Raw genomic sequence first — 22,383 nt, forward strand, 5'->3', positions numbered from 1 at the left:
TTTGCAGTGATTTAACTGCCTGGGGTAGTGCCTGGGTATCTGGTTCTGAGCTTTAAAAAGGGGAAAACTGAGCCCTCCCGTGAGGGGCTTATAGGATACCCCGAGTTGGAAGGGATCCACAACCATCACAGAGTCTGAGAGAAGATTTGCTCAGAGCTGTGCTGCTGTGGGCCCGTGCATCTCACAGCTCTCCGCATTCATCAGGATAAGCGGGAGTGAGCCAGATGAATGATCACACACTGATTCCTTCTGCTGCTCTGGGATCCCCCTTTTGTTTTCAGGCCAAACCAGAGGTCAGAAGTGGGGTGAGATGCTTCTGGCTTCTGCCGCTTCGCTCATCAAATAACAAACTTCCATTTCTGTTGCTGTGTCCCAGCCGGGAGCACCGTGTCAGCTCTGGCACTCAGCTCTGCCTGCAGTGCTGCTCCGTGGTGTATTTAGATGCACCAAAATGCTGAAAAGTTTAACTTCCATCCTTGGCACAGCTTAAAGTATGGAAACACCGCCTGGGTGAGGCAATGCAATTGAAGGTGACCAATCCCCAGCAGTCTCCGCTTTCTGCTGCCTTCCAGGAAGGAAAGAGAAACAAATTCTCCGTGTCGAGTTCACGCAACGACATCAGCTCCCAGTGTTTCCCAGGGCTCCAACTCCCTCAGAAATCATTCCTGGAAAGTAATAACATTCAGATTATTTATCTAGGCTATTGCAATGCTCGCTCGGAGCTATTCAAGCCTCTCTGCCAGTGGTACGCGCAGAGGATCAAAGTGTCTGTCTCCTCCAGATAAACCAATGCTCGGGCAGTTTATTAAAGCACATTTCCCCACTGTCTCTTGGCACCAACGACTCCACTATAATGGCTGTTTGCTGCAGGATCTCAGGGCAGGCTGAAGCCCCGCTTGCAGTTTGGCTGTGAGGCTGCATCCACAGCCATCTGCCGCCTGCTAGCCCAGAGCAGCGAGCACACATCTGATTTGCCTTCCAGGCGGCTGCAGCGTCCCGTTTCAATGCCTGCCTGACGTGACTGAAGGCAGCGTTTGCCTTTACCGCCCCGTGATCCCTGACTCAAACTATGCTGCTCATTCTTCGCTCCTCCTCATGATGTTTATCCCTCCCTCCTGCAAACCCATATTGCGGGTGGCAGGGCGGCCTGGGACGGGAGGGGATGGAGGTGGCCCTGCAACGCTCCCAGCTGTGCTGCCCGCAGACAGGGCTGTTCGCAGGACGGCAGTTCCCTCTGCTGACCGGCTGCCGAAGTGCTGCAGCTGGGATCCCACGTAACTGAGCGTAAGGACAACGTGGCTTTTATTTACACTACGGGTCGTGATGCACTGACACAGGTTGCCAGGAGAAGCGGTGGATGCTCCCCTCTCCAACACCCGGCCTGATCCCTTCTAACCCAACCACGCCGTGATTCAGTGATCCGTGTGCTTCCCTTCCAGCTCGACAAGTCACAACACCCAGCACAGCACAGCGCCTCCCCGCCGCCATTTTGTGGAGGAGGGGCTGAAAGGAGCAGAGGGCGGCCCTCTTCCGCTCGGCGCTCGGCTGCGCGGCCTGGCGGGGCTCGGCTGTGCTCGGGTGTGCTCGGGTGTGCTCGGGTGTGCTCGGGTGTGCTCGGCTGTGCTCGGCTGTGCTCGGCTGTGCTCGGCTGTGCTCGGCCGCGTTCGGCCGCTCGGCGCTCGGTTGGTTGAGCGGCTCGGCGGCGTGTCGGCGGCGCGGCCTGTCGGTGTCGGCGGGATGGTGAAGCTGACGGCGGAGCTGATCGAGCAGGCGGCTCAATACACCAACGCCGTGCGAGACCGAGAGCTCGACCTGCGGGGTGAGACGGATCTGCCGGGGGGAGCCGTGCCCGGGTTTGAAGGGGGGGGGGGGACCGCGGCCCTATCCGGGAGCGGGCCTGTGAGGGGCGGGCTGCGGCGGGAAGGGGCCTGCGCTGTGGGGAGGCGTGGGGCCTGCACGGGGTGGGGGGTCGTTCTGCGGGTGGAGTGGCTCTTTCCGCTCAGATGTGTCCCCAGAGCGGTTCCCATCGCGCTTTGTGTTCTTGGATTCCCTTCTCAACGTTTCTCCCCCCCACAGGGTATAAAATCCCCGTCATTGAGAACTTAGGGGCCACGTTGGATCAGTTTGATGCGATTGATTTCTCGGACAATGAGATCCGGAAACTGGATGGGTTCCCTCTGCTGAGAAGGCTGAAAACTCTTCTGATGAATAACAACAGGATTTGGTACGCGGTTGTGTTGTGATCAGACAGGACCCGGGGCTGAGCAGATTGCTAATGGGAAGAGTAGCGTGCTTGTGTCTTTCAGTACCGGATAGGTGTAGAAATGGCTGCTTTATGGGGAAGAAATAGCGCTGGGTATTTGCTTTAGCCTTCAATTAGCCAGCTTTGTTCATTGCAAAGTTCTGCCCCAGCTCTGTGTTCCCTTTTCAGACAGGACAATGAGACGCAGGGTCTGGAGTTTGTTTTGAGTCTCTGGGGGTTGTTCACTACCCCCACAGCGACATACAGACAAGGGTGTCTGCAGCTGAGTGAACAGAGCTGCCTCGCAGCACCTGATGCCCGTACAGTGGCAGCTGCTGTTTTATGTCAGCTTTGTTAGAAAGCTGATGCTAACCCAAACTTCTGCTGCTGTCATACTTGGCTGTGTTTAAGTGAGGTGCTCTATGTTGCCCATGGAGGTGGTTGGAGTCACTGTCTCTGTAGGTGTTCCAGAGCCATGGAGAGGGGACAGAGGTGGCCCAAAATGCTTTCAGCTGTGCTGGCCACAGACAGAGGTGTTCCAAGGGATGTGGTTTATTGGGGATGATGGGGATGGGCTGAATGATCTCTGAGGTCTTTCCAGCCTTAATGATTCCGTGACTTTTCATCTTTCTCTGTATGTGTTCATTGTTAATTTCCAGCCAAAGGTAAAATCTTTGTGTTTTTGTTCTTCTGCAGTCGGATTGGGGAAGGACTTGAACAAGCTCTGCCCAGTCTCACAGAGCTCGTTCTTACCAACAACAACATTTCTGAACTGGTAAGTTCTTGATGCAGAATAAATCCTGACAGCTCTAAATCGCATGTTTTTGTCGTCTTTCCAATTAGTCTTCTTCTTCAGGAGCTTCGTTCTGAAATATTTGATGGTTGTGAAATGGATTTAAGATTCTTACTCTGTTCTTCCCATTACATAGGGTGAACTGGATCCATTATCGAGTATTAAATCATTGACTTACCTGAGGTGGGTAATCTTGAAAAGAAAAGCAGCGGCTTGTAATTTATTGTGATGTCTTTCACATAACGTAACTCTCTGTGACCTTTATTTGCCTTGTAGCATTTTAAGGAACCCAGTAACAAATAAGAAGCATTACAGACTATATGTTATCTACAAAGTTCCCCAAGTCAGAGTGCTGGATTTTCAGAAAGTGAAACTCAAAGTAAGTCTGTCACCTTCGGATTGAACACCAGATGGAGACCTTTTCTCCTGTTAACTCTACAGTGAGAACAGTAAAGCTTTTTTGCCCCAGCTGTAAATGGCAATGAAACCGTTTGTCCTACGAGGCTTTAAAACTGGTGCTTCCCTTTGATGGTTTCACACTGTTCAGGATGTGGTCTGCTTTATTGTTTTTATTGATGCTTCACTGCCGTTGTTTGTTTAGTCTGATTCTTTTCTGGCTGGCCAGTGTTGGTGGTGATAAGGGGAACGTAGAGAAAGGAATGAGAGATGAGAGCAGAGCCCTCTGCTTGGGGCTGTTGCTTTTAAGAGCACGGAAGTGATACGCCTCGAGTCGGAATGTTTGGGCAATGTGTTTGTGCTTGTTCTTACACCTGGGCTCTGGCTTCACTGAAGATGAGCCAAAGCATCTTTCTTTGCAAAGACAGCAGCTCTGCAAAACGCTTCGTCCTTCAATTAACTTTGTGTGTGTGGTATCGCTGTAGGAGCGACAGGAGGCAGAGAAAATGTTCAAGGGCAAACGGGGTGCACAGCTTGCAAAGGATATTGCCAGGAGATCAAAAACGTAAGATGAAACAAACACTCGCACTGGCATTCTCCTTCAGAAACACCACTTTGTGTGCGGCACTGAACTGAGACGTCCCTGGTGTTTTGGATGGTGGTGAACACATCTCAGGGATCTTTATGGAAGACCCGTTTGGTCGGGGTGGATCGGGATATAGCAGTAAACAGGAAACTGTGTTATTTTACAGCAGAGAGGTGGCTGTGGTTGGCTTGGTTTTACTCTCTACAGTGACTGGGAACTGGAAAATCTCCTATTGAATCTCCCATGGCTCTCACTGTGGTTTATGAGTGGCAATGGCCGGGTCTGGGATGGCTTTAGAACGAGTGACTCAGTGAACCAAACACCCAGTTCACAAACCAAGCGGCCACACGCAGGACAGGCTGCAGGTCTCTGAAGCCGGGTCACCTTCAGGCCGTTCCTTCCAGCTGTGTTGTCTGTGACTTCCATTTCCAGAGACAACAAACTGCTTTCCTTTAAGCAGCAGCAGGAACTTCTGCCATTCATTTTAAGGCTTGTGGGCAGGCTGTCCCAGAATCCTATGAGACACATGAGAAAAGGAAATCCAATTTCATTTCCTGTGCTTTTTGTGATGGTAACAGCCCACCCTGTGTTCAACAACATCCAAATCCAATCAGCTGCTTAATTCTAAGGTGACAATCTGCCTCGTTATGAGCAGATGAAAAGATTTGGGGGGGGGGGAAGGGGATGGGACAGTGAGAACAAATCGATGGTGTTTCTGAAGGAGGCAATTCATCACTGTATCAGTTTGTTAACAAAGATAAGATACTACACTTGATTGAATGAAACGCTTCCAAACCTGGTTTGGAAGTCAAGAGAAGCACACGCTGCTCCCAGAGATTAACGAGTTGCTTTGTTTTTTTCCCCTCTGAAGCTTCAGTCCCGGCGCTGGGCTGCCTACGGACAAAAAGAAAGCCGGGCCCTCCCCGGGGGATGTCGAGGCCATTAAGGTGAGTGCAGAGCAACGACAGGAGGGCTGTGAAGTGAATCCCAGCTGAATCCCAGCCTTCTAACTGGCTGACATGCACACAGTTCTGTTTGCTCGGGGGGCTTTTCCTGGCACTCTTTATCTACTGTGACACATGGAAAACACAACTCAATGAGTTCAACATGAGGATTCCCTGTGCTCCCTTGTCTTTCAGACTGCCATAGCCAATGCCTCCACGTTGGCCGAAGTGGAGAGGCTGAAAGGCTTGCTGCAGGCCGGCCAGATCCCCGGCAGGGAACGCAAAGCAGGTCACAGCGCTTCCCTTCCTAAACAACCCCCCCCTGTAACTGCTTCCTGCCGCCTCAAGGAGGTTGTGCTGGGAGGGAGCCGAACACCCGCTCTGTTGACGCTCCGCTCTCCTGCAGGCTCAGCCGAGGACGCCGAGGAGGAGATGGAGGAAGACGCGGTTCCCACCGGCTCGTAGCTCCGCTCCCCGCGTGGCGCCGCGCTCAATAAAGCTCCGTGTCCGCTCCGCCCGGCCTGCTTCCTGCACCGAGGGGGAGCGGCCGGCTGCGCGATTGGTCCCTTTGGTCTTCCTTTCTTCTTCCCATTGGTTTATACAGCTGTGACGTCACCCTACTCGTCTCCCGATTGGCGCTCTGTCCGCGAGGCGGTGGAGGACGGGGAGGGCGGTGATTGGCGGCAGAGGACGGGGAGGGCGGTGATTGGCGGCGGGGCGGTGATTGGCGGCGGGGCGGCTCCCGGCCGTGAGGCGGCAGTGGAGCCATGGAGCTGGGGGACCGCGGCGGGGCCGGGCCCGGCCCCGGGAAACCGGCGCTGGAGCGGGAAGGCCTCGAGCTGCTGCAGCACACGGGTGGGGTTGGGGGCGGCCCCGGAGATGATGGGGAGCGGGCGGGTTTGGGGGCTGCGCGGTGAGGGGAGCGGGTGAGGAGAAGTAGGCCTGGGGCGGGGGGAGCTGGGCCTCGGGTGGCGGCGGTCTGAGGGGAGCCGGGCTGGAGGCCGCCGCGTCCTTGGGGCAGCGCTGGGCGCGTGCTGAGGGCTGTGACCGACTCCTTGTTCCCCCCCAGTGGGCGCCCTGCTGTCGAGCTATGGCTGGTACATCCTGCTGGCCTGCGCCGCCATCTATTTCATCGTCCAGAAGATATCCCCAAACCTGAGGCTGAGGCCCAGCAGCCAACAAGGAGCAGCGGGAGCAGCTGTCGGTTCGTACGGCGTTGGCTCTGAGGGCTGTGTGGGTGCTGCCGAGGGGCCGTGGTTGTCAGATGGTGGGTGGGTTCCTGCGGGTGCTGCTCAGCCGTCTGATAACTGTTGAGTTCCACACGTGCAGAATATTGCTTAGTGGCAGCAAGATGTTTTGTAGTGGGGGATTTTAACACCTGGGAAGGCTGTTAGGGCCCCTCGTTACAAGAAATAGCCTGGCCTGTGTCTATAGAAGGGCAGTGAAGCTGTGAAGGAGCACAGCATTATGGAGAGCAGCTCAGGGAACTGGGATGGGTCAGTCTGGAGAAAAGGAGGCTTAGGGGAAACCTTATTGCTTTCTGCTGATCTCTGAGAGGAGGCTGTGTGTGTGGGGGGGGGGGTCAGCTTCTGCTCCCAGGTAACAGCAATAGGATGGCAGATAAAGGCCTTAAATTGCACCAAAGGCGGATCGGGTTGGATATAAAGAAGAAAAGAACAGTGATGCATTGGCACAGGCTGCCCAGGGAGGTGGTGACGTCGCTGTCCCTGAGGTGCTCAAGAGCTGTGCAGATGTGGCACTGCGGAGGGACGTGGTCAGTGGGCATGGTGGGGTGGGTTTGGGTTGGACTTGGGCTTGATCATCTCGGGAGTCTTTTCCAACCTTAATGAGTCTGTGATTGTAGGGCCTGCGAAAGTGTAAAGATCTCGTTGTTGAACAGCATCGATAAGGAAACACTTCACAAGAGAAATGGCTCTAAAAGCCTGTATTGTGATGGGATAGTGGCACAAAGTAATGAGATCAGGAGAAAAGGAGCAGCGCGTTGCGGAACAAGGGAGTAACTGATCTGACAGGGCAGGATTTTAGAGAGCCTTGTGCTTTATAGGAGTTGTGGTCAGTTATAAAAATAAACATTTCTGGGTGAAAAAGCCGATCTTCTAAAGGCCAATCATGAACAGAGGTGGTTTCTTAATGTAGGTTCCCCAGGACTGCCAGTTTTCTGTTGAGATGTGTTTGACGTTTGTGAGTAATGCTGATGGAGCACATTAAATCTGCCACTGCTTTGCAGTTTAACCCAAGCAGCAGCAGCAGTTCTGAGATGGCGGAGGAGTGGATGTGGGCTGATTGCCTTCTGCTTCTGCATCAAACGGGTTCTGTGGATACAAATGGGTTTCCTGTGAAGCATGGATGGTATTTCTGAAGTTACTTGTATTGAACAAATCCTCCAGAAATAGAAGCAAATATCCTAGAAGCTCGGATGTTAGTTTTGTGTGGGTTTGTTCCGTCGGTGTCCACGTTCATTAAAAACCCATCAAAGTAGCAGCTCTAAAACCATTCAAATACGAACTTTAGATCAGCATATGAGTTACTGTAAAAAATCACCCGCAAACTTGAGCTGTGATTTTCTGTGGGGCTGCTGCAGTGAGAGATGCGTGCCTTCCCTTAGTGCAATTCTTTGAGGATACCAGTTAAGAGTCTATTCTGAGCTCCTCTGCAAACTCTCTGCCTATTCCCTAGAGCCTGACGTGGTGGTAAGAAGACAAGAAGCTCTGTTGGCATCTCGTCTCAGGATGCAGGAGGAGCTGAATGCACAAGCAGAAAGATACAAAGAAAAACAAAGACAGGTAACTGGAGAGCGTTTCTTTCTTTAACTCACTAACTTGTCATCAGGTGCTTTGCTGTTGTTGTAGAAAGCTGTATACCATTCTAGATACCAGAATAGGATCTCTCTGCTGGAATGGGGGTGGTGGGATTCTTCTCCCTCCTTCACCTGATCTGCTTTTCATACGGCTTGATGGACTTTGTGATAACAGGTGTTAGGTATCGTGATGGCCATTCAGTGTACTTGTATGATGCGCTGACCTGAGGTCCTCCTGCTCTTAGTTAATTAGAGTGATTGAGATGTTTAGTGTTTTGCTCATTCTTGAAGTGATTAACGCTTCCCTGCAAGAATTTGTGTGGCTGGAATGCTTTGGGCCTTGCTACCTTGGAGCTGTAAATCAAAGCGATCAGCAGAGCAGTAATATTGCTCATTAATCCGAGTTCTTTGATCTGATACTGCATCAGGTAAAGAGGGATCCAGTGGCTTTCGTGTATCCTGTTGTAGCTGTTTCTGTAGCAATGGCAATTCTGGTCATCCTGAAATCTTAATCTGATGTATCCTCGTTTTGTTTCTTAGCTTGAAGAACAGAAGCGAAGGCAGAAGATAGAAATGTGGGAAAGTATGCAGGAAGGAAAAAGTTATAAAGGAAACCTGAAACTGAGTCAGGTAACAACCGTGTCGTTAATCAGGTTACGTGTGTGTCGTTAGATTAGCTGGAGTTCATGTTGACTGAATTCTGAGTAATATTTGCTTTTGTGAACAGCAAGAAGCAGAATCTGGTGCCTCCACCTCATCAGCAGTCCCGAAATCGAAATCAAACAAGAAGCCCTTGCGAGGAGGTGGTAAGTAGGGAATCCTTGATGTGTTCTGATCTACAGACAGAGCTGTGTGCAGCTCAATGTACAGCTCGTGTCCTTGTGTACAAAGCCATTATAATTACCCATAATTTTCCTCTTATTCAAGGAGGAAACAAAATGCGCCTTCCATGTAAGTTCTTTAGCTCTACCCACTGTGTTTGAAGCTGGGGCAGAACAGCAGGAAGTTCCCTCATGCTTTTCCCCAGGAGAGGCAGCGTTTTGGCCACAACTCACTCAGACTGTTAGACTGAAACTGCAGGTTCTTTCAGTGCTTCTGGGTCTCCTCCTTCGTGGTTTGAAAGTCATATGGTTTCATTTGGTCTGTCCTTCAGTCACCTGTAATAATAATTAAATGTAAGAAGAATATATCTTACTTTCTATTATGTAGATTCTGTCCATTGAGATGTTTCATTAAGGAGAATATGACCTTGTTTGTCAGGTGTTGAGGTAATGACCTCTTGGATGGACCCTGTTGATCCATAGGACTGCTACCAACTCTGCAATCCTCCATTACTGTCTGAGCACTAAACTCACTGTCAACCACTGAAATTTGTCCTGATGGATTGAATAATTCTTGTCTGTAGCCTTAAATCCTGCACATAAGGATCACTGCTGTAAATCAGCTGTGCAGCTGCTCGCCTTTCTCTCCTCTTGGCCTGACAACTTTTGCTATACCCACAATTGCTGATTTCTGTATCATATTTTAATCACGATTTGCCATAGTGGAATGGATTATACAGACAAACTTCAGTGATAACAAGCTGGAAAGGAAATGCACGTAGGGTGCAGCAGTGAGTGAATTACACGATGAAATGTTGAACCCTATCGTTCTTGATTAAAGAACATTATACCTCAGTAGCAGCTCAGTGCTGAGAACTTCAGCTTTGAGTATCCATACCAACAGCTGCTGGTAACGCTTGGAGGAACTGTCTGATAGATTGATTCATGCTATTGGATGCAGTCGAGTGTCTGCTGCTGTCCAGTATCTTCTGCAGCTCTTGCACAGCATGTTGACCACTGCAAGGAATGAGAAATGCATGCCTTCTCTTAGCACGTTTCCTTCTCATGCTAGGAAACACGACAGGCCAGCTGGGCCCCCTTGACGGGGCATCCTTCCAGATGCTACCTGTCCTAGTTTCAGCTGAGGCAGAATCTTGGCTCAACTAACAGATTATAGAATTAGAGGTCTCTGATCTCATGAGTTAGCTGAGGATGAAGTGAAAGAACCATCTGTACTGCTCAGCTGCTGCATTAAGCTAGAAAGCAGAACTCAGCTAGTATGAGAAAAACAAACTTCAAAGAGTTGAAGTTTCAGAAGGACAGCTTGCTTTGAAACCTGCTCCTTAACAAGGCTCGGAGCAGGCTTCCCATTTTCCTTTTCTTGGCCTTGTACAGAGGGAAGATATTTGCCACATTGTATCTTTCCAAGTACTTACTCCTAAAATGAAGTTACCTAAAGTGGCTGTTTGCCTCACTGCGTGCACTTGCCTTTTCAAATTCATTTAAAAACACATCTTATAGTATTGATAAGTTGTTTTGACCTTTAGAATATTCCATGCAGGACTGGAATAAAAGACTATTAGAAGGTGGTGATGCACTGAACAGGTTGCCCAAGGAGATTGTGGATGCCCCATCCCTGCAGGCATTGAAGGCCAGGCTGGATGTGGCTCTGGGCAGCCTGGGCTGGTGCTGTGTGGCACACAGCAGGGGGTTGAAATTTATATGATCTTTGAGGTCCTTTTCAACCCAGGCCATTCTGTGATTATTTTATGTCCTTAACTATTAGGGCTCTTGGAGGACAGATAAACCCTTACTGCTCTGCTGCAACTGCAGAGCACCATTCAGGCTTTAATGTAGACTTAGAGGAATTAAGTGGCAATTAATTTCAATTTAATTTAATCCCAGTAGGTCCAACTAGAACACAAACGTTTTGCAATGGCTTTTATCGCTAACGCTCTCAAATAAACCATCTCAGGTCTGGATAATTTCTCTGCTTTCATTTTCCTTATTTTCTCCTTGAATTGCTCCTTGTGCCATAAGGTACAAATCACTGTGAAACGTAATTGTGGCATTCCACGCGTGTTGGCAAATTCCTGTTGGGTGTGACTGTTAATATGGTGGATTTCTCGTCTGTCCTTCCAGGCTACAACCCCCTGTCTGGAGAAGGAGGTGGAACTTGTTCCTGGAGACCGGGCCGCAGGGGCCCCTCTGCGGGTGGATGAGGCTAACCTGCTTGGGGTCCCTTCAGCATTCCCACTGTCTGCCTGCCTGCAGTTTGCGTGTCACACCGACTCCTTTGGGATTTGTTTGAGCGCAGGTGTTAATACAGATGTACATCATTGCTGAATATTAACAGCAGCTGATGCTACATGAGAAAGATATCTGGTGCTCTTAGAGAGGATGAAGGAAGAAATGATGTCAGTCTAATTAGTCCCTCTGTTTTCTCTTTAGTGAGGAAGCAGTTTTCATGCAGGGTGATCGCTTGTGGTTGTGAAAGCTGGGTTCTGTTCCTGGCCATGCAGTAGTTTGGCTTCAAACAAATCAATGTCTTGATCCCAGTTTACCTGCTTAAAATGAGGGGATTCGCCAACCTTAAACACGTGCAATGGGATTTATTGTGTTTGGCTGGAAGACATATAGGAGGGAAGAATATTAGGGTTGGCAGACAGGTTCCATTTTAGAAGGAGGGACTTTGAGGAAGCCTGGATGAACTGACAAACGCGTTGGGTCTGCACCAGAAGCTCGTTACTGTGGGGAGTCTCTGTGACAAGCAGCTTTGTATGATGTTCTCCTCAGAAATGGTACACAAACCAATGAGGATTACTGATGTTCGACAGCAGATGGGGGGTTCTTGCTATTTCCTTTTATTTTAACTGCTTTGTAAAAACGATACAATGAATATTAAATATAATTGCAAACAAATCATGAATCCACTATTTACAGTCTTGTGGTTTTCTACAGCATCTTTTGATATAGGAGGCACGTGTTCCAGTGCAGTAAATGTGGGTAAAGCAGAACGCTGAAGTGTTTTGTACGTGTGTGTAAAGCAAAACATATGTGAGATCAAATGAAATGGTTTTCCTTTGCTTATCTCCATAAACAATAGCTGTTCTGTTGGTTTGTTTTTAAGTGATTGATTTGTTTTCTTAATGGCTTTGTTTTTCTTTAGGTGTTCTGTGTTCCAAATTGTGCTTTCTACAAGGATCACCTTCAGGTTAAAAAGACCAAATTTCCTCAAGCTTAGGAAGTGGAGCTGCCCATCCTCACCTCCAGTGTTTGTGATGTAGGTAGGCTGGGTTAGGAGTTGTTAAGCACTTCATCCGTAACTGAATTTAATTGGAGAAAACATACAACAAAGACTTTTGCTCTTAGCAGAGCTGCTAACAAATACGTTTTGAGGAGGAGAGTATTCACAGGCATGGTCAGTGCTTTCAAAGGGGGGAAAGCAGCCTGACCCGAGCCCTGTGTGGTGCCTTGTTTCCTGGCATTAGCCGTGCGGTATCAGGGTCACACCTCGCAATGCAGGGAACTTGCTGTTCTGTTCTGAAGGTGTCTCATGATGGGAATTGATAGTCTGGCTGCGTGGCTGCCCTGAATAGCCCCGCTGGATTCTGATGTGTGTTCTTACCTTCCTGTCAGCTTGTCAGGCACGTAAGCTGGTTTGGTTTAGTGTTGTTTTTTTTCCCCCTGAAAAGGGCCTACGACCACCAAATGTTTGCAAGTGAGAGACTGTAAGGGATCAGTAACAGAAGTGTATGGGGTCTCCATCCTTCTGACACATAGCCAGCAACATGGACAGAAAATGAAGTTGCTTTTCAACCCCTCCCCCAGTCCTCTTGTTACTGGCACAAATGGAAGAGGTGACCAAAATCCAGCCTGTCCGTGATGAGGAGTGAAATACTTCTGTCCATGTGTGTCAGACTGTTGAGTTTGTATGTGGGCGTTGTGTTTGTATCAGGATGTTGTCAGTGTATTTTAGGGCTGCTTGAGAACTTGCTTCTAAATGCTTATGCTTGGAATGCTTTGTCAGTGTGTCAGTGTGTGTGACTGCTAGCTTTGAAGGTGCTGCATGTAGATACTGTTTGCCCTACTTGTCACCCAGCCCCTGGTTTTCTGCTGGCTGTAAATAACAGTAGCACATCGCTCCTGAGATTTGAAGTTACCAGCTAACAAAATGGAAAAAGGAAGAACCTTTTACTCCAGGCCTACATGTGTGTGTGGTAACACGTGTAGAAGATGAAGTGAAAGGCTGTTAATGGCAATGAGTTTTTTCATTTCCTGGCTTCTGTACGTTTTGATACTTCAATTTCCCTTGTTGTAACAGGGTGTAACTTCAGGTTTTCATCTACGTTAAAACATAAAGAAAACAAACAGAGGCGGGGAAAGACTTTCAAGATCTTCATCAGTAAAGACAACTGCATGATCCTGTTTGTGCCTATGGCAAACTCTTTTCCCTTGAGTTTGGGGAAGCGAGCAACAGTCTGGTGTTGTCTTCAGAAACGCATCCAGGGGAGATTGCTGTCTTGGAGATGCGCAGTTCTTTGTGTTGATAAAATGGTGAAGACGGGTTGATTTCGTTCAGTAAAAACATCAAAAGGAATCACGAGCAGGTCTGAACTGAGCGTGTGCTAATCTCCCACTGTCTCAAGTCTTGCTTGTGGCCAGGACTGGGGTTATGGATTTCTGCCCAACTCCAAGAGCTGGAGGCATATCCAGAGAGCTCAGTGTCTTACATACTTCTTGAAACCTCGCTCTTCTCTCTCCCTTCCCCTCTCCCCCTCCCTCCCCAACTTGCAAGTCCTTACATTTTTCATGATCAGACACTTAGAAGCTACTGAACAGAGTGGGAGGAAGAGCCTCAGTTGGTAAAACCTCTGCCTCATGAATAATGCAAACACACGGAGGGGTTTTTTCCTCCGACTTCAAACAGAAGGTTCTCCCTTGACCACAAAACACGTCTGGCTGCTTGTTGCCTTGTAGCTGTTGAGTGAAGCATGCAGAAAGCATTCAGTGAAAGTGAGCTCACTCGTCAATCTGTTGTTCCTCCTTTGGTCTGGATTCCCAAGAACTTGCCATTATGAGAGAGAGATTAGAAAACCTTCAGGAGAATTTCTTTCTTCTTTTGTAACAGCAGTTTTGCTGTACTGGTGTAGATGTTCTGGAAACATCTTCCAATGGAAGAAACTAGATACCAAGCTTCGAGCTGATACAACAGAGTTGGTACCTAACAGCTGAACAGCACTCTGTCTCGAGTGTTGTTATCCTCAGACAAGCACCTAACTTTGGTGGCACAAAAACATCCTGGAAATGGTTGTTGCTTGAGAAATATAGCTAGGCCGATTTTCTTGGCCTTTCAGATGGGTTACATGCCAGAGGAACAAAGGTGTTGTTTGCTTTAAGGTGCAGGTGTGGTCTAGTCTGTGTATAGTTCTATTACACATTCACCAACAAATGCTGTGTCCTGGAATCAAATGAAAAAACAAAGCACTTAAAATGGATCTGGATTTGCTGAGGCCTTTCAAAAACGCTGTGACCTGAGGAAAAGCTTGAAAGAGCTTGTATTGCGTTGCATACTGAATGGTTAGCAATGACTGAATGTGTTTCTCACACTAGATGTTCGTGATAGTCACCAGCAGGAGGTGAGGGCAGATCTGTGAGCAGAGCTGCTGCCAGGTATCCCGCTGTGTGATCCAAACACCGCGTGAATGGAAACGATTGCTTTACTCCTTTCTGCAAAGAACTGCAGCTCCAGCAGAGACTGAATGCAGGTGTGTAATGACTGTTAACCACTACTGCACTGTGACTTATAAAGGTGTGTATTGTTTTGACCCTAAGCTCTAGATCTCATGGAATAAGGCTGTTCTGCTACTCTATGCCCGGCCTGAGCTTTGGTCCTCAGACTGTGCTGGTGCTAATTCACATGCTTGGATGGGGTTGGTGTAACTTTGAACCATGCTGACAGTGTAATTCGTGCCTCCTGTGCTCAGTGAGGCTGTTCCCATCTCTGGCAGTAGCATTTTATTCAGGCCTGGCTGCACAGCTGCTCACATCTCTGCATCAGATCCACCCTATGAAGGATCTTTGACATTGTCCAGGCTGCACAGCAACACCTCTTCAGTGACCAGCTTAGCCAAGAGTGGGGCACGCTGTGCTTCCATCCCTGCTATCACTGAACACTAAAACCATACAATTCCCAGCTGCAGGAAAAAAAAATTGGTCTCAACGTGGATAGGCTGAAGATGTGGGGTTATTTTTTCTTCTCCTTTTTGGAATGGAAGCTCAGCTTTTGGAACAGCTCTGCAATCACAAAGGAAGAGCACATGGCTGCTGGCTGGGCGGCGTCCTGGCCCGGCTGTAGCTGAAGTTGTATGAGCTTCCAGCCCAGCTGTTCCAGTGCTGGCACACAGCCTGCCTGTATTCCCAGCTCCAGAGCCAGCATCTTCCAAAACTTCCATGAGTTTTTATAAAGCAGCCAGTAGTTGCAATGGAATAGATCTCCTCAGCTCAGTTTTGGGGCTGACCCACATGCAAACAGACATTTTATTGCAGATTTCCATTGTGATGGGCTGGTGGATATGCAGGCTCTGCTCTGATTCATCTGACTTCTGATGGCTTTAGTTTTGAATGCCTGCTATCCGGCATTCTCAGCACAGAGAGAAATGTGCGGTGATAAATGAATGCCTTCATTCCTTCCTCTGTCTCTACCGCAGTTTACAAACCGAGGCTCTTCCCGTAGTGAGCTGCAGTGCTGGAAGGGCAGCAGCCACCAAACGTGGGAGCTGCACTGCGGTGCTGGGCCGTGGGATGGCAATGTTGTCCTGGCTTGAGAGCAAGCAGCAGCCGGTGACATTTTTCTGTCCCTTGAACGTTTTCCTTCCAAGTGATTCAGCCGAGAGGAGAAATGAGGGTTGGTCCGTGTCAGGGGATGGGATGTAAAAGTGGGTGCTGGAACCGGGGCAGGAGATTCTGCATCACTCAGGAAAACGCAGCGCTGCTGGAAATACTGTGACAAAGACAAATGCTGCTGGTTGCCCAGCTAGATTTTTTCCATCATGAGTCTGTTACCTTGAATGTACGAAGTGTTGCTCATTTTCCAGTGTCTGGGTAGATTTTTACAGTATCGGTTTGAGTACTGGAACATTAATAATGAAAGCTGCTGGAGTGCTGGAAAGTAGTTTGTTCCTGATGTATTGTTTTAAAGTACGGTAAAAGCTGCATGGGGTAGAAGGCACAACCTGTAAGCGGGCTGGTTGGCAATCCATATGGATGGGGAAAGAATGGCTACAGTGCGAGATGGTCTCTCTTTCCTATATAGGGTAATGTCCTCTATGTGGAAGGGATGTGGAGATGTTCTGCTCCTTTACTCCAAGATGTCTCTATACTGCATACACACTCAACACTCTGCTGCTTCCAGTGCGTGGCTTTTTCTTCATTGAAAAACAGGATTTTCTGTTCTGTTCATCTCAGTAGGAGCCCGAACTGCACGGGTCAGTGGTGGGGGATCTCCCTGTTAGTGTGTGTGCTGATCTGAGGGGAGCTGTGGGATGGGAGCTGTGCTGCATGCACGTGGTGTGAGTCCTCTGCAGGCCCGGGAGAGCCCTCACAGTATTTCCTGGAGCAATCCCACAAACTCTTCATGCAGAAAAGAAAACACGCTGCATAAAAATTGGCATGTTTGTGCTTGTATGCACAGGAGAATAGCTCACCTTTTATTTTGTGCTAGCAATAATGCACAGCGTCGAGTATTTGTGCTAAGAGGAGAAGGCACTTAGATGTGGCGACGTGTCTGTGGAGGGCTGTGTGGCTGGGTGCTGCCTGTCAGGACGTGGCTGTGCTGAGAGCTGCAGCCCTTCAGATGTGCTCATGCAGTGATGATTCTCCCTGCAGTGTCCTTCGAGGTGAGGCAGTTACTGACCCCTGGCAGCACTGAAGCCCTGCATGAGATGCTCGCGGGACGTCTCGCCCTGGCAGCGTGCCCCAGACATACTTGGTTACAGCTCCTGTAAGCCTCAGACAACAGGGAAGCAATGTTCCTTCAGGTAGAGGCTGAAGCCTGCGCGTGGGTGGCATTAATATACCTGCCTGGAAGAAGGAGGGCAGCCAGCTTCCTGCTTTGCCCACCACCCATACGGCTGCTGCTCAGCCTGTGTGACGCACACAACTGCACTGCTCACAGACCTGGGACAGCAGGAAGGCTGAGTGTATGTGCTCCTGTAGGGCATAGGATGGCACTGGGATGCGCGCCCTCCCTCTACCCAAAGTGGGAACGTGCCAAAAGAAATGGCAGAGCAGCAGAGATGGCAGAGCAGCACTCGCACCTCACTGGGCTGGGCTTAACTCCACTCTGTGCAGTGAAGCCGTGTCCCATTGTGGTCCTGCTGGGTAAAAGCGGGCTCCCAAAGGGCTGCCCTACCTGCTCTGAAGGCAGTGTGGGGAACGTGCTGGCTGCCTCTCATCGCTGCTCCACGCTTCATCGTTTCCATGTGTGCTGAAGTTGCATCAAGTTCTCAGTTCTGATGACTAACTTCTTTTCTTCATGGGAAGCAGCCAGCTGACGGCTCCGCTGCTCCAGCCCTCCTTTTTTATTGCCTTTTAACCACACGAGCTCTGCCTTTTCCTGCAATTCATAGGCCGCAGCGTCTTTCCCTTGAATCAGGAGATTTTTCCTGCTGATCTGGAGCATGCTGAGAGCAATCCCATTCCTGCTCACAAACTTGCCACATCTCCCTCTCTTGGAAAGGAGGGGAGGCCTTTCAACTTTATCTTGAACATCTGTCGTTTTCCCATCCTTTAGGACCTGATGACTGTGGGGAGGAAGAAGCGGAGAGAGGGGAGAAGCAGAGTTGGGTGAGGCTCCTTTGGAGGGAGTTTTCCAAAGGGGAATAACAAATCCAGGGCTGAGGGTAGCCCGGGGAGAAAGAGATGGGGTCCACAACAGCTGGAAATAGCAACAAAGCATTGCAAAGCCTGGGATGGAGTAGAGAATTTCACTTTCCCTGCCTTCTGCCTTTTAGTTCTGCTCTTCTTCCTGCTCCCACAAGCACACACGTGCTTTGCTTTGTAGCATTACCTGCCCTTTCTCAGAACTGTGGCACTTACTGGAAGACCATCAGACCCCCCCTATGTTCCTGCCTGCCTCAGGAAAGGTTGGTTTGCTGCTCCCTTTCGCAATGCTCCTTGCTCAATAGCAGGCTGCCATATGCTGAGGCTTTCGTCTCAGCTTGTCGCGGATGACACCGCAGTATAAATAACTTCTTTGATAAGATGCGAGGGGAAAGACTGGCAATTGGAGATGCAAAGCTGCGTAGGAAGTGGAAGAAACCACAGTGATAAGTGGGTGGGCAGGGGGCCGGACTGGATGTATTGCTTTTGGTAAGGCTGGAGGTTTTCTCCTTTAAAATGTCAGGGCTTGGAGGCTGCAGTGTTGGATGCTGAAGCTCTCTGTAGTTGAAATGCACGTGGAGAGTTAGCGGAGGGCAGAGAGAAAGGAAACACTTCACCCTGCTGAGCAGTCATTATGGCCTCAGGATGGAAATAGACTGACCTATTTCTGGTGGCTTTAATTAGTAAGGTGGGGATGGATGGGCTGCGTCCCAGCCTGGCAAAGCGTAACGCAGGGGGGGATGCAGCAGCACCAAGCAAAGCTGGGGCTGGAGGGCCGTGTCCCAGCAGTGCCCACCTGTGCTGAACCGAGGGCGGCGTGGAAGTGCAAACTTTCTGGCCGCGAGCTGCAGTGCTGGGCGCTCATGCTGGGCCTGCAGCCTGTCCCGGCTGCGGACGGTCCCCAGAGGCTCCGGCCCGAGGCTCCCAGTCCTGGCTGCTGTGCCGGGCTCTGGGATCTCGGCGCCGGGTCCTGCCCTGAGGTCTCAGTCCCAGGTTGTGCCCCGAGGGCTTCATCACTCCGGTATCTCAGTCCCGGGTCCTCCCCGGGGTCCCACCCCGCTTAACACTCTCCATAGCAGTCCCTGCGCCCCCCGCCCGGCTCAGCACCCCGAGCTCCCGACTTTGAGGCTCCCCCCCTTCCCCCCCTCCACACCCGACTCCCCGCCTGTCGCTGCGGGGCGGCGCCTCCCTCAGCCCCGCTCCGCTCCGCTCCAATCCGCGCCGCCTCCGTCCCCCTCCTCACCCCCCCCATCCCCACCGCCCCTCTCCGGGCGGGGCCAGCGGCGCCGGGCAGCGCGCGGCGCGGGGCCGCACACGGCGCCTGTGCCGAGGGGCAGGGCCGGGAGGCGGGCGCCCCCTTCCCTCCGCTTCCCGTCCCTTCCCCTTCCCCCCATGGCGGCGCTGGGCGGCACGGCGCGGCTGGCGGCGGCGGCGGCGGCGCATCGCGGGGCGGCGGCGGCGGCGGCGGCGCTGTGAGGAGGCGCAGCGCGGGGCTGGGGCCTGCCGGGCGGGCGCCGGGCTATGGCGGGCCGCGGCCGCCGCGCCTGGCTCAGCGTGCTGCTGGGGCTGGTGCTGGGCTTCGTGCTCGCCTCGCGGCTCGTCCTGCCCCGCGCCTCCGAGCTGGCGGCGGCGGCGCGGCCCCGTCGGAGCCGCCCGTTGGGGTGCCGCCCGCCGCCGGCAGCAGCCGCAGCCGCCGCCGCCCCTCTTCTTGTCCCGCAGCCGCGCCGCCCCGGTCCGCCGGCGCAGAGCTTCCTCTTCGTGGGGGTGATGACGGCGCAGAAGTACCTGAGGAGCCGCGCCGTGGCCGCGCACCGGTGAGACGGAGGGAGAAGCGGGCGGAGCTCCGCCGGGGGGCCGCGCCGCGGGGATGGAGCGGCGGCCGAGTTGGGGGGGGGGGAATGGAGCCCCGCGCTGAGCTGCGGCGGCCCCTCGGGCTTCGAGTACCGGCGGCGCTCACAGCACGGGGTCCGCCGCCGCTCGGGGCCAGAGATGTGCGAGCGAGAAAGCCGGGATCCGCGGATGGCTGCGATCTGTCCGGAGTGACGGAGCCGAGACCCGGCGGCGGGTCTGTGAACAAAGGGTGGCAGCAGCCGCTGCGCGCTGTGCCGGAGCGGGGAGCGGCTGTGGAGCGGAGCGGGGTCTGAGCTGCCCGCCGAGCGCCGCCGTTACGGCCCGGAGCAACGTGCGGGCGGCGTGTCCGCTCAGAGCCCCCCAAACGCACCCCCTGCTCCGGTGCCGGGCTGGGATCGGGTAGAGTTAAGAGCTGCGGGCCGGCTGGGTGCAGCGGGGCTCCGGGGCGGCTCTTCCCCAATAAACCTCCCCTTCCTTTATTCCTGCGCTGAGGCAAACCCCGCTCCATCATTGCGATGTGCCCGGCCTGCCCTCTCCCATTGCTTCTCTTCGTATCGGTGTTTAATGTGGTGAAACGGCTCATTCGGGGCCGTCCGAAGCACATCGGGCACCGGAGTTGGTTTTAATGGAGCTTTATTGCCTTCTTCCAGCAGAAGGTGTGTAATTAAGTTACGGAGGGTGTGTGACTGGTGCTTTGAAATAGGTGAAGGAATGCGTTTCTTCAGGGTGATGTATTCTCTGTACCGCGTGGGTTGGAGCGCGTTGGGTTGCGGATCCCGTGAGCTGCGCAATGGGCATTTACATGGAGCTGAGCTGGGACACGTGGAACACCATCGGCCTCGGGTCGGGGATCCCAGAAGGGGCAGCTCTCACAGTTGGTTGTGGGCGTTTTCTCATTCATAGAGTCCCCGAGGCTGGAAAAGACCCCCGAGATCCCCAAGCCCACCCCGCCGTGCCCACTGACCGGGTCCCCGGGTGCCACATCTGCATGGTTCTGGTACACTGCTGGGATGGTGACCCCGCTGTCTGGGCAGCCTGTGCTGGTGCATTACTGCTCTTTTTGAGAGGAAATGTCTGCCAGCATCCAACCTGACCCCGTCCCTGCTAGGAAGGGCTCTCACCCCTCGCTTTGTGTTTGCTGAATGGTTCCATGCTTGAGAGGTGTATGGATCCAAGTGTGCAACATCCGTGCATGAAATGAAATGGTTAAAGATGCAACGTAGCGGATCGGGCTCCTCTGGCCCTGGGAAGGAGGCAGAACATCACTTTTTATTGCGCTTCTATTTCGGTTTAACCTCCAGAGGGGCTGTCAGCTCTCGGAAGGGCTGAATAATGGGGGCTCTTAGCGTTGCGGTAGGGCTGAATGCATCTTCCTCCTGCCATGGGCAAAAGAAATGAGCTCATGTCCTGGTGACAGGAAGACATCTTTGGGAGAAGGTTTGAAGGGGGGTGGGAGAGGAAGACAAACCTGAAATCCTAAATGGCTTTTGATTGCCATGAAGTGTTCAGGCAGACAATCGCTGGGATTACGGCACTGACAAAGCATCCTGGGGAGCTGAATCGCTGGCACAGCGCGCCCAACGGGAAGCTGCTCACAAGGCTTTCCCGGGTGGCAGCGTGTGCGGAGCCTTGATTCGGCTGAAAGGAATTAGGGATGCAGGGGCTGAATAACTCCGCACTGCCGCGGCTGAAAGGCCATTGACACACACTGCTGAAAGGACCCGGAGCGGAAAGCATTCGCCGATCGGCGCTGCCGTGAATCCAGATAGGATCTAAGGAGAGGGGAAGCAATCCACTTCCTGAACATCAATCACTGCAAAATGACCACTGCAAGGCAGAGCCGGCCGCTGCCTTTTCAGGAGAGGGCCCGGCTCGTTGAAACAGTTGTGCTTTTGTAGTCTGCCAGGCAGAGAATAAGCTTCAGATCGCCAGGTTTGCTGTGGGCAGTTCTTGCCTCTGACAGCCAGGTTCCCTATGAGCAGGTCGGTGGAGTGCAGCAGCAGAAGCTGCGGTGACACGTGGGAAGACATGAAACAGTGCAGGATGGAGCTGAGGTACAGGGAAAGTGCAGCAATAGGTTGCGATTGAGGGGAGCTTAAAGGCATGCACAAAGGAGGGTGTAGGGGTAAGACTGAAGCCTGCTGTCTCAGGAGCAGAAATATCAGGCAGTTAACCTTTTTTGTTTTTTAATTGCATAGCAACTGGATTTCCTGGGAAACCTGCAAGCGGAGCAATACGAATGCAGCTAAAGGCTGGGTGTTATTGGGGCTTGGTGTCTGAGACCACGTCTGCCTCGTCCACAGCGCTGTGACTGCTTCATGGCTCTGTGGGATGAGGACCATGGTGTGGGACAGTCCCATAGAGCCATCGGTGTGGGGGACAGGGGAGGTGCCGTGTTTTACTATACCTGGGCTGAGCCCTTCTCCCTTGAGCATGGGGCAGAAGTGTGTCCTTGGGAGGGAGCCTGTGCCTTGAACTTTCTAGGATCTAAATACCTGAGTGCTTGGAGGAGCCTGAGTGAAAGGCAGCCAGGGGGATTTGGGATCGAAAGGCAATGGTGTTATCTCAGTGAGCTCCCAGTGGCTGCTGCAGAAGCATAACACCAAACACATTTTTATGCTTTTCTTTCTTTTTTTAACAAATTCAGAGCCTCTCTCTGGGCTGTTGGGTGGTATTTGTTGTTTCTGGGTCTTTCTGGTTGGTGGTGAGGTAATGGGGTGGATCACAGTGCGTGCGCTCTGTTACCTCTTAGAAGGAGTGACTTTGGACATCGTGACAGTGCTTGACGTGTTCTGGTCAACGTGTCAGCTCTTCTGGTCAGCCATGTTGATCAACACTGTGTTGGCTCCTCCTGTATCACCTGGGGCAAATGTGACACTCTGAGCTTTCCTGATGGTGAAAAGCCACCAGAAATTTACACAGATGTTTATAGAACAATTCTGACATGCATCAGATGGGAGAGTCTGGTGCTGGTGTGTGGGCCAGCAGGAGAAATTAAGTTTCCTGCATAGCCCAAGGTAAGCAGATAGAACAGAACGGTTCAGATGGA

The 22,383-nt window shown here is 51.7% G+C and overlaps 3 protein-coding genes across 3 annotated transcripts in view; all 3 read left to right on the forward strand.

Moving 5' to 3' along the window:
• The first annotated feature begins 1,578 nt into the window (after positions 1 to 1,578).
• On the forward strand, positions 1,579 to 5,525 carry SNRPA1 (small nuclear ribonucleoprotein polypeptide A'). Its single transcript, XM_072345584.1, has 9 exons — positions 1,579 to 1,819; positions 2,077 to 2,224; positions 2,939 to 3,017; positions 3,172 to 3,218; positions 3,312 to 3,414; positions 3,917 to 3,996; positions 4,889 to 4,964; positions 5,157 to 5,250; positions 5,368 to 5,525. Exons 1-9 carry the CDS (start codon positions 1,738 to 1,740, stop codon positions 5,424 to 5,426), a joined length of 768 nt encoding a protein of 255 aa, XP_072201685.1. The 5' UTR covers positions 1,579 to 1,737; the 3' UTR covers positions 5,427 to 5,525.
• A 149-nt stretch (positions 5,526 to 5,674) lies between these two features.
• Positions 5,675 to 11,523, forward strand: SELENOS (selenoprotein S). The gene is made up of 6 exons (XM_072345585.1): positions 5,675 to 5,816; positions 6,031 to 6,165; positions 7,659 to 7,765; positions 8,320 to 8,409; positions 8,507 to 8,585; positions 10,743 to 11,523. The coding sequence occupies exons 1-6, from the start codon at positions 5,729 to 5,731 to the stop codon at positions 10,820 to 10,822; spliced, it is 579 nt and encodes a 192-aa protein (XP_072201686.1). The 5' UTR covers positions 5,675 to 5,728; the 3' UTR covers positions 10,823 to 11,523.
• Positions 11,524 to 19,004: 7,481 nt separating this feature from the next.
• The window catches only part of CHSY1 (chondroitin sulfate synthase 1), a 57,643-nt gene continuing 54,264 nt past the window's right edge, over positions 19,005 to 22,383 (forward strand). Inside the window, exon 1 of the mRNA XM_072345408.1 lies at positions 19,005 to 19,297. Within this exon, the coding sequence (XP_072201509.1) occupies positions 19,005 to 19,297 (293 nt within the window). The remainder of the gene's footprint in view (positions 19,298 to 22,383) is intronic.

This window comes from Excalfactoria chinensis, chromosome 10, assembly GCF_039878825.1.
Source record: "Excalfactoria chinensis isolate bCotChi1 chromosome 10, bCotChi1.hap2, whole genome shotgun sequence".
NCBI lineage: Eukaryota > Metazoa > Chordata > Aves > Galliformes > Phasianidae > Excalfactoria > Excalfactoria chinensis.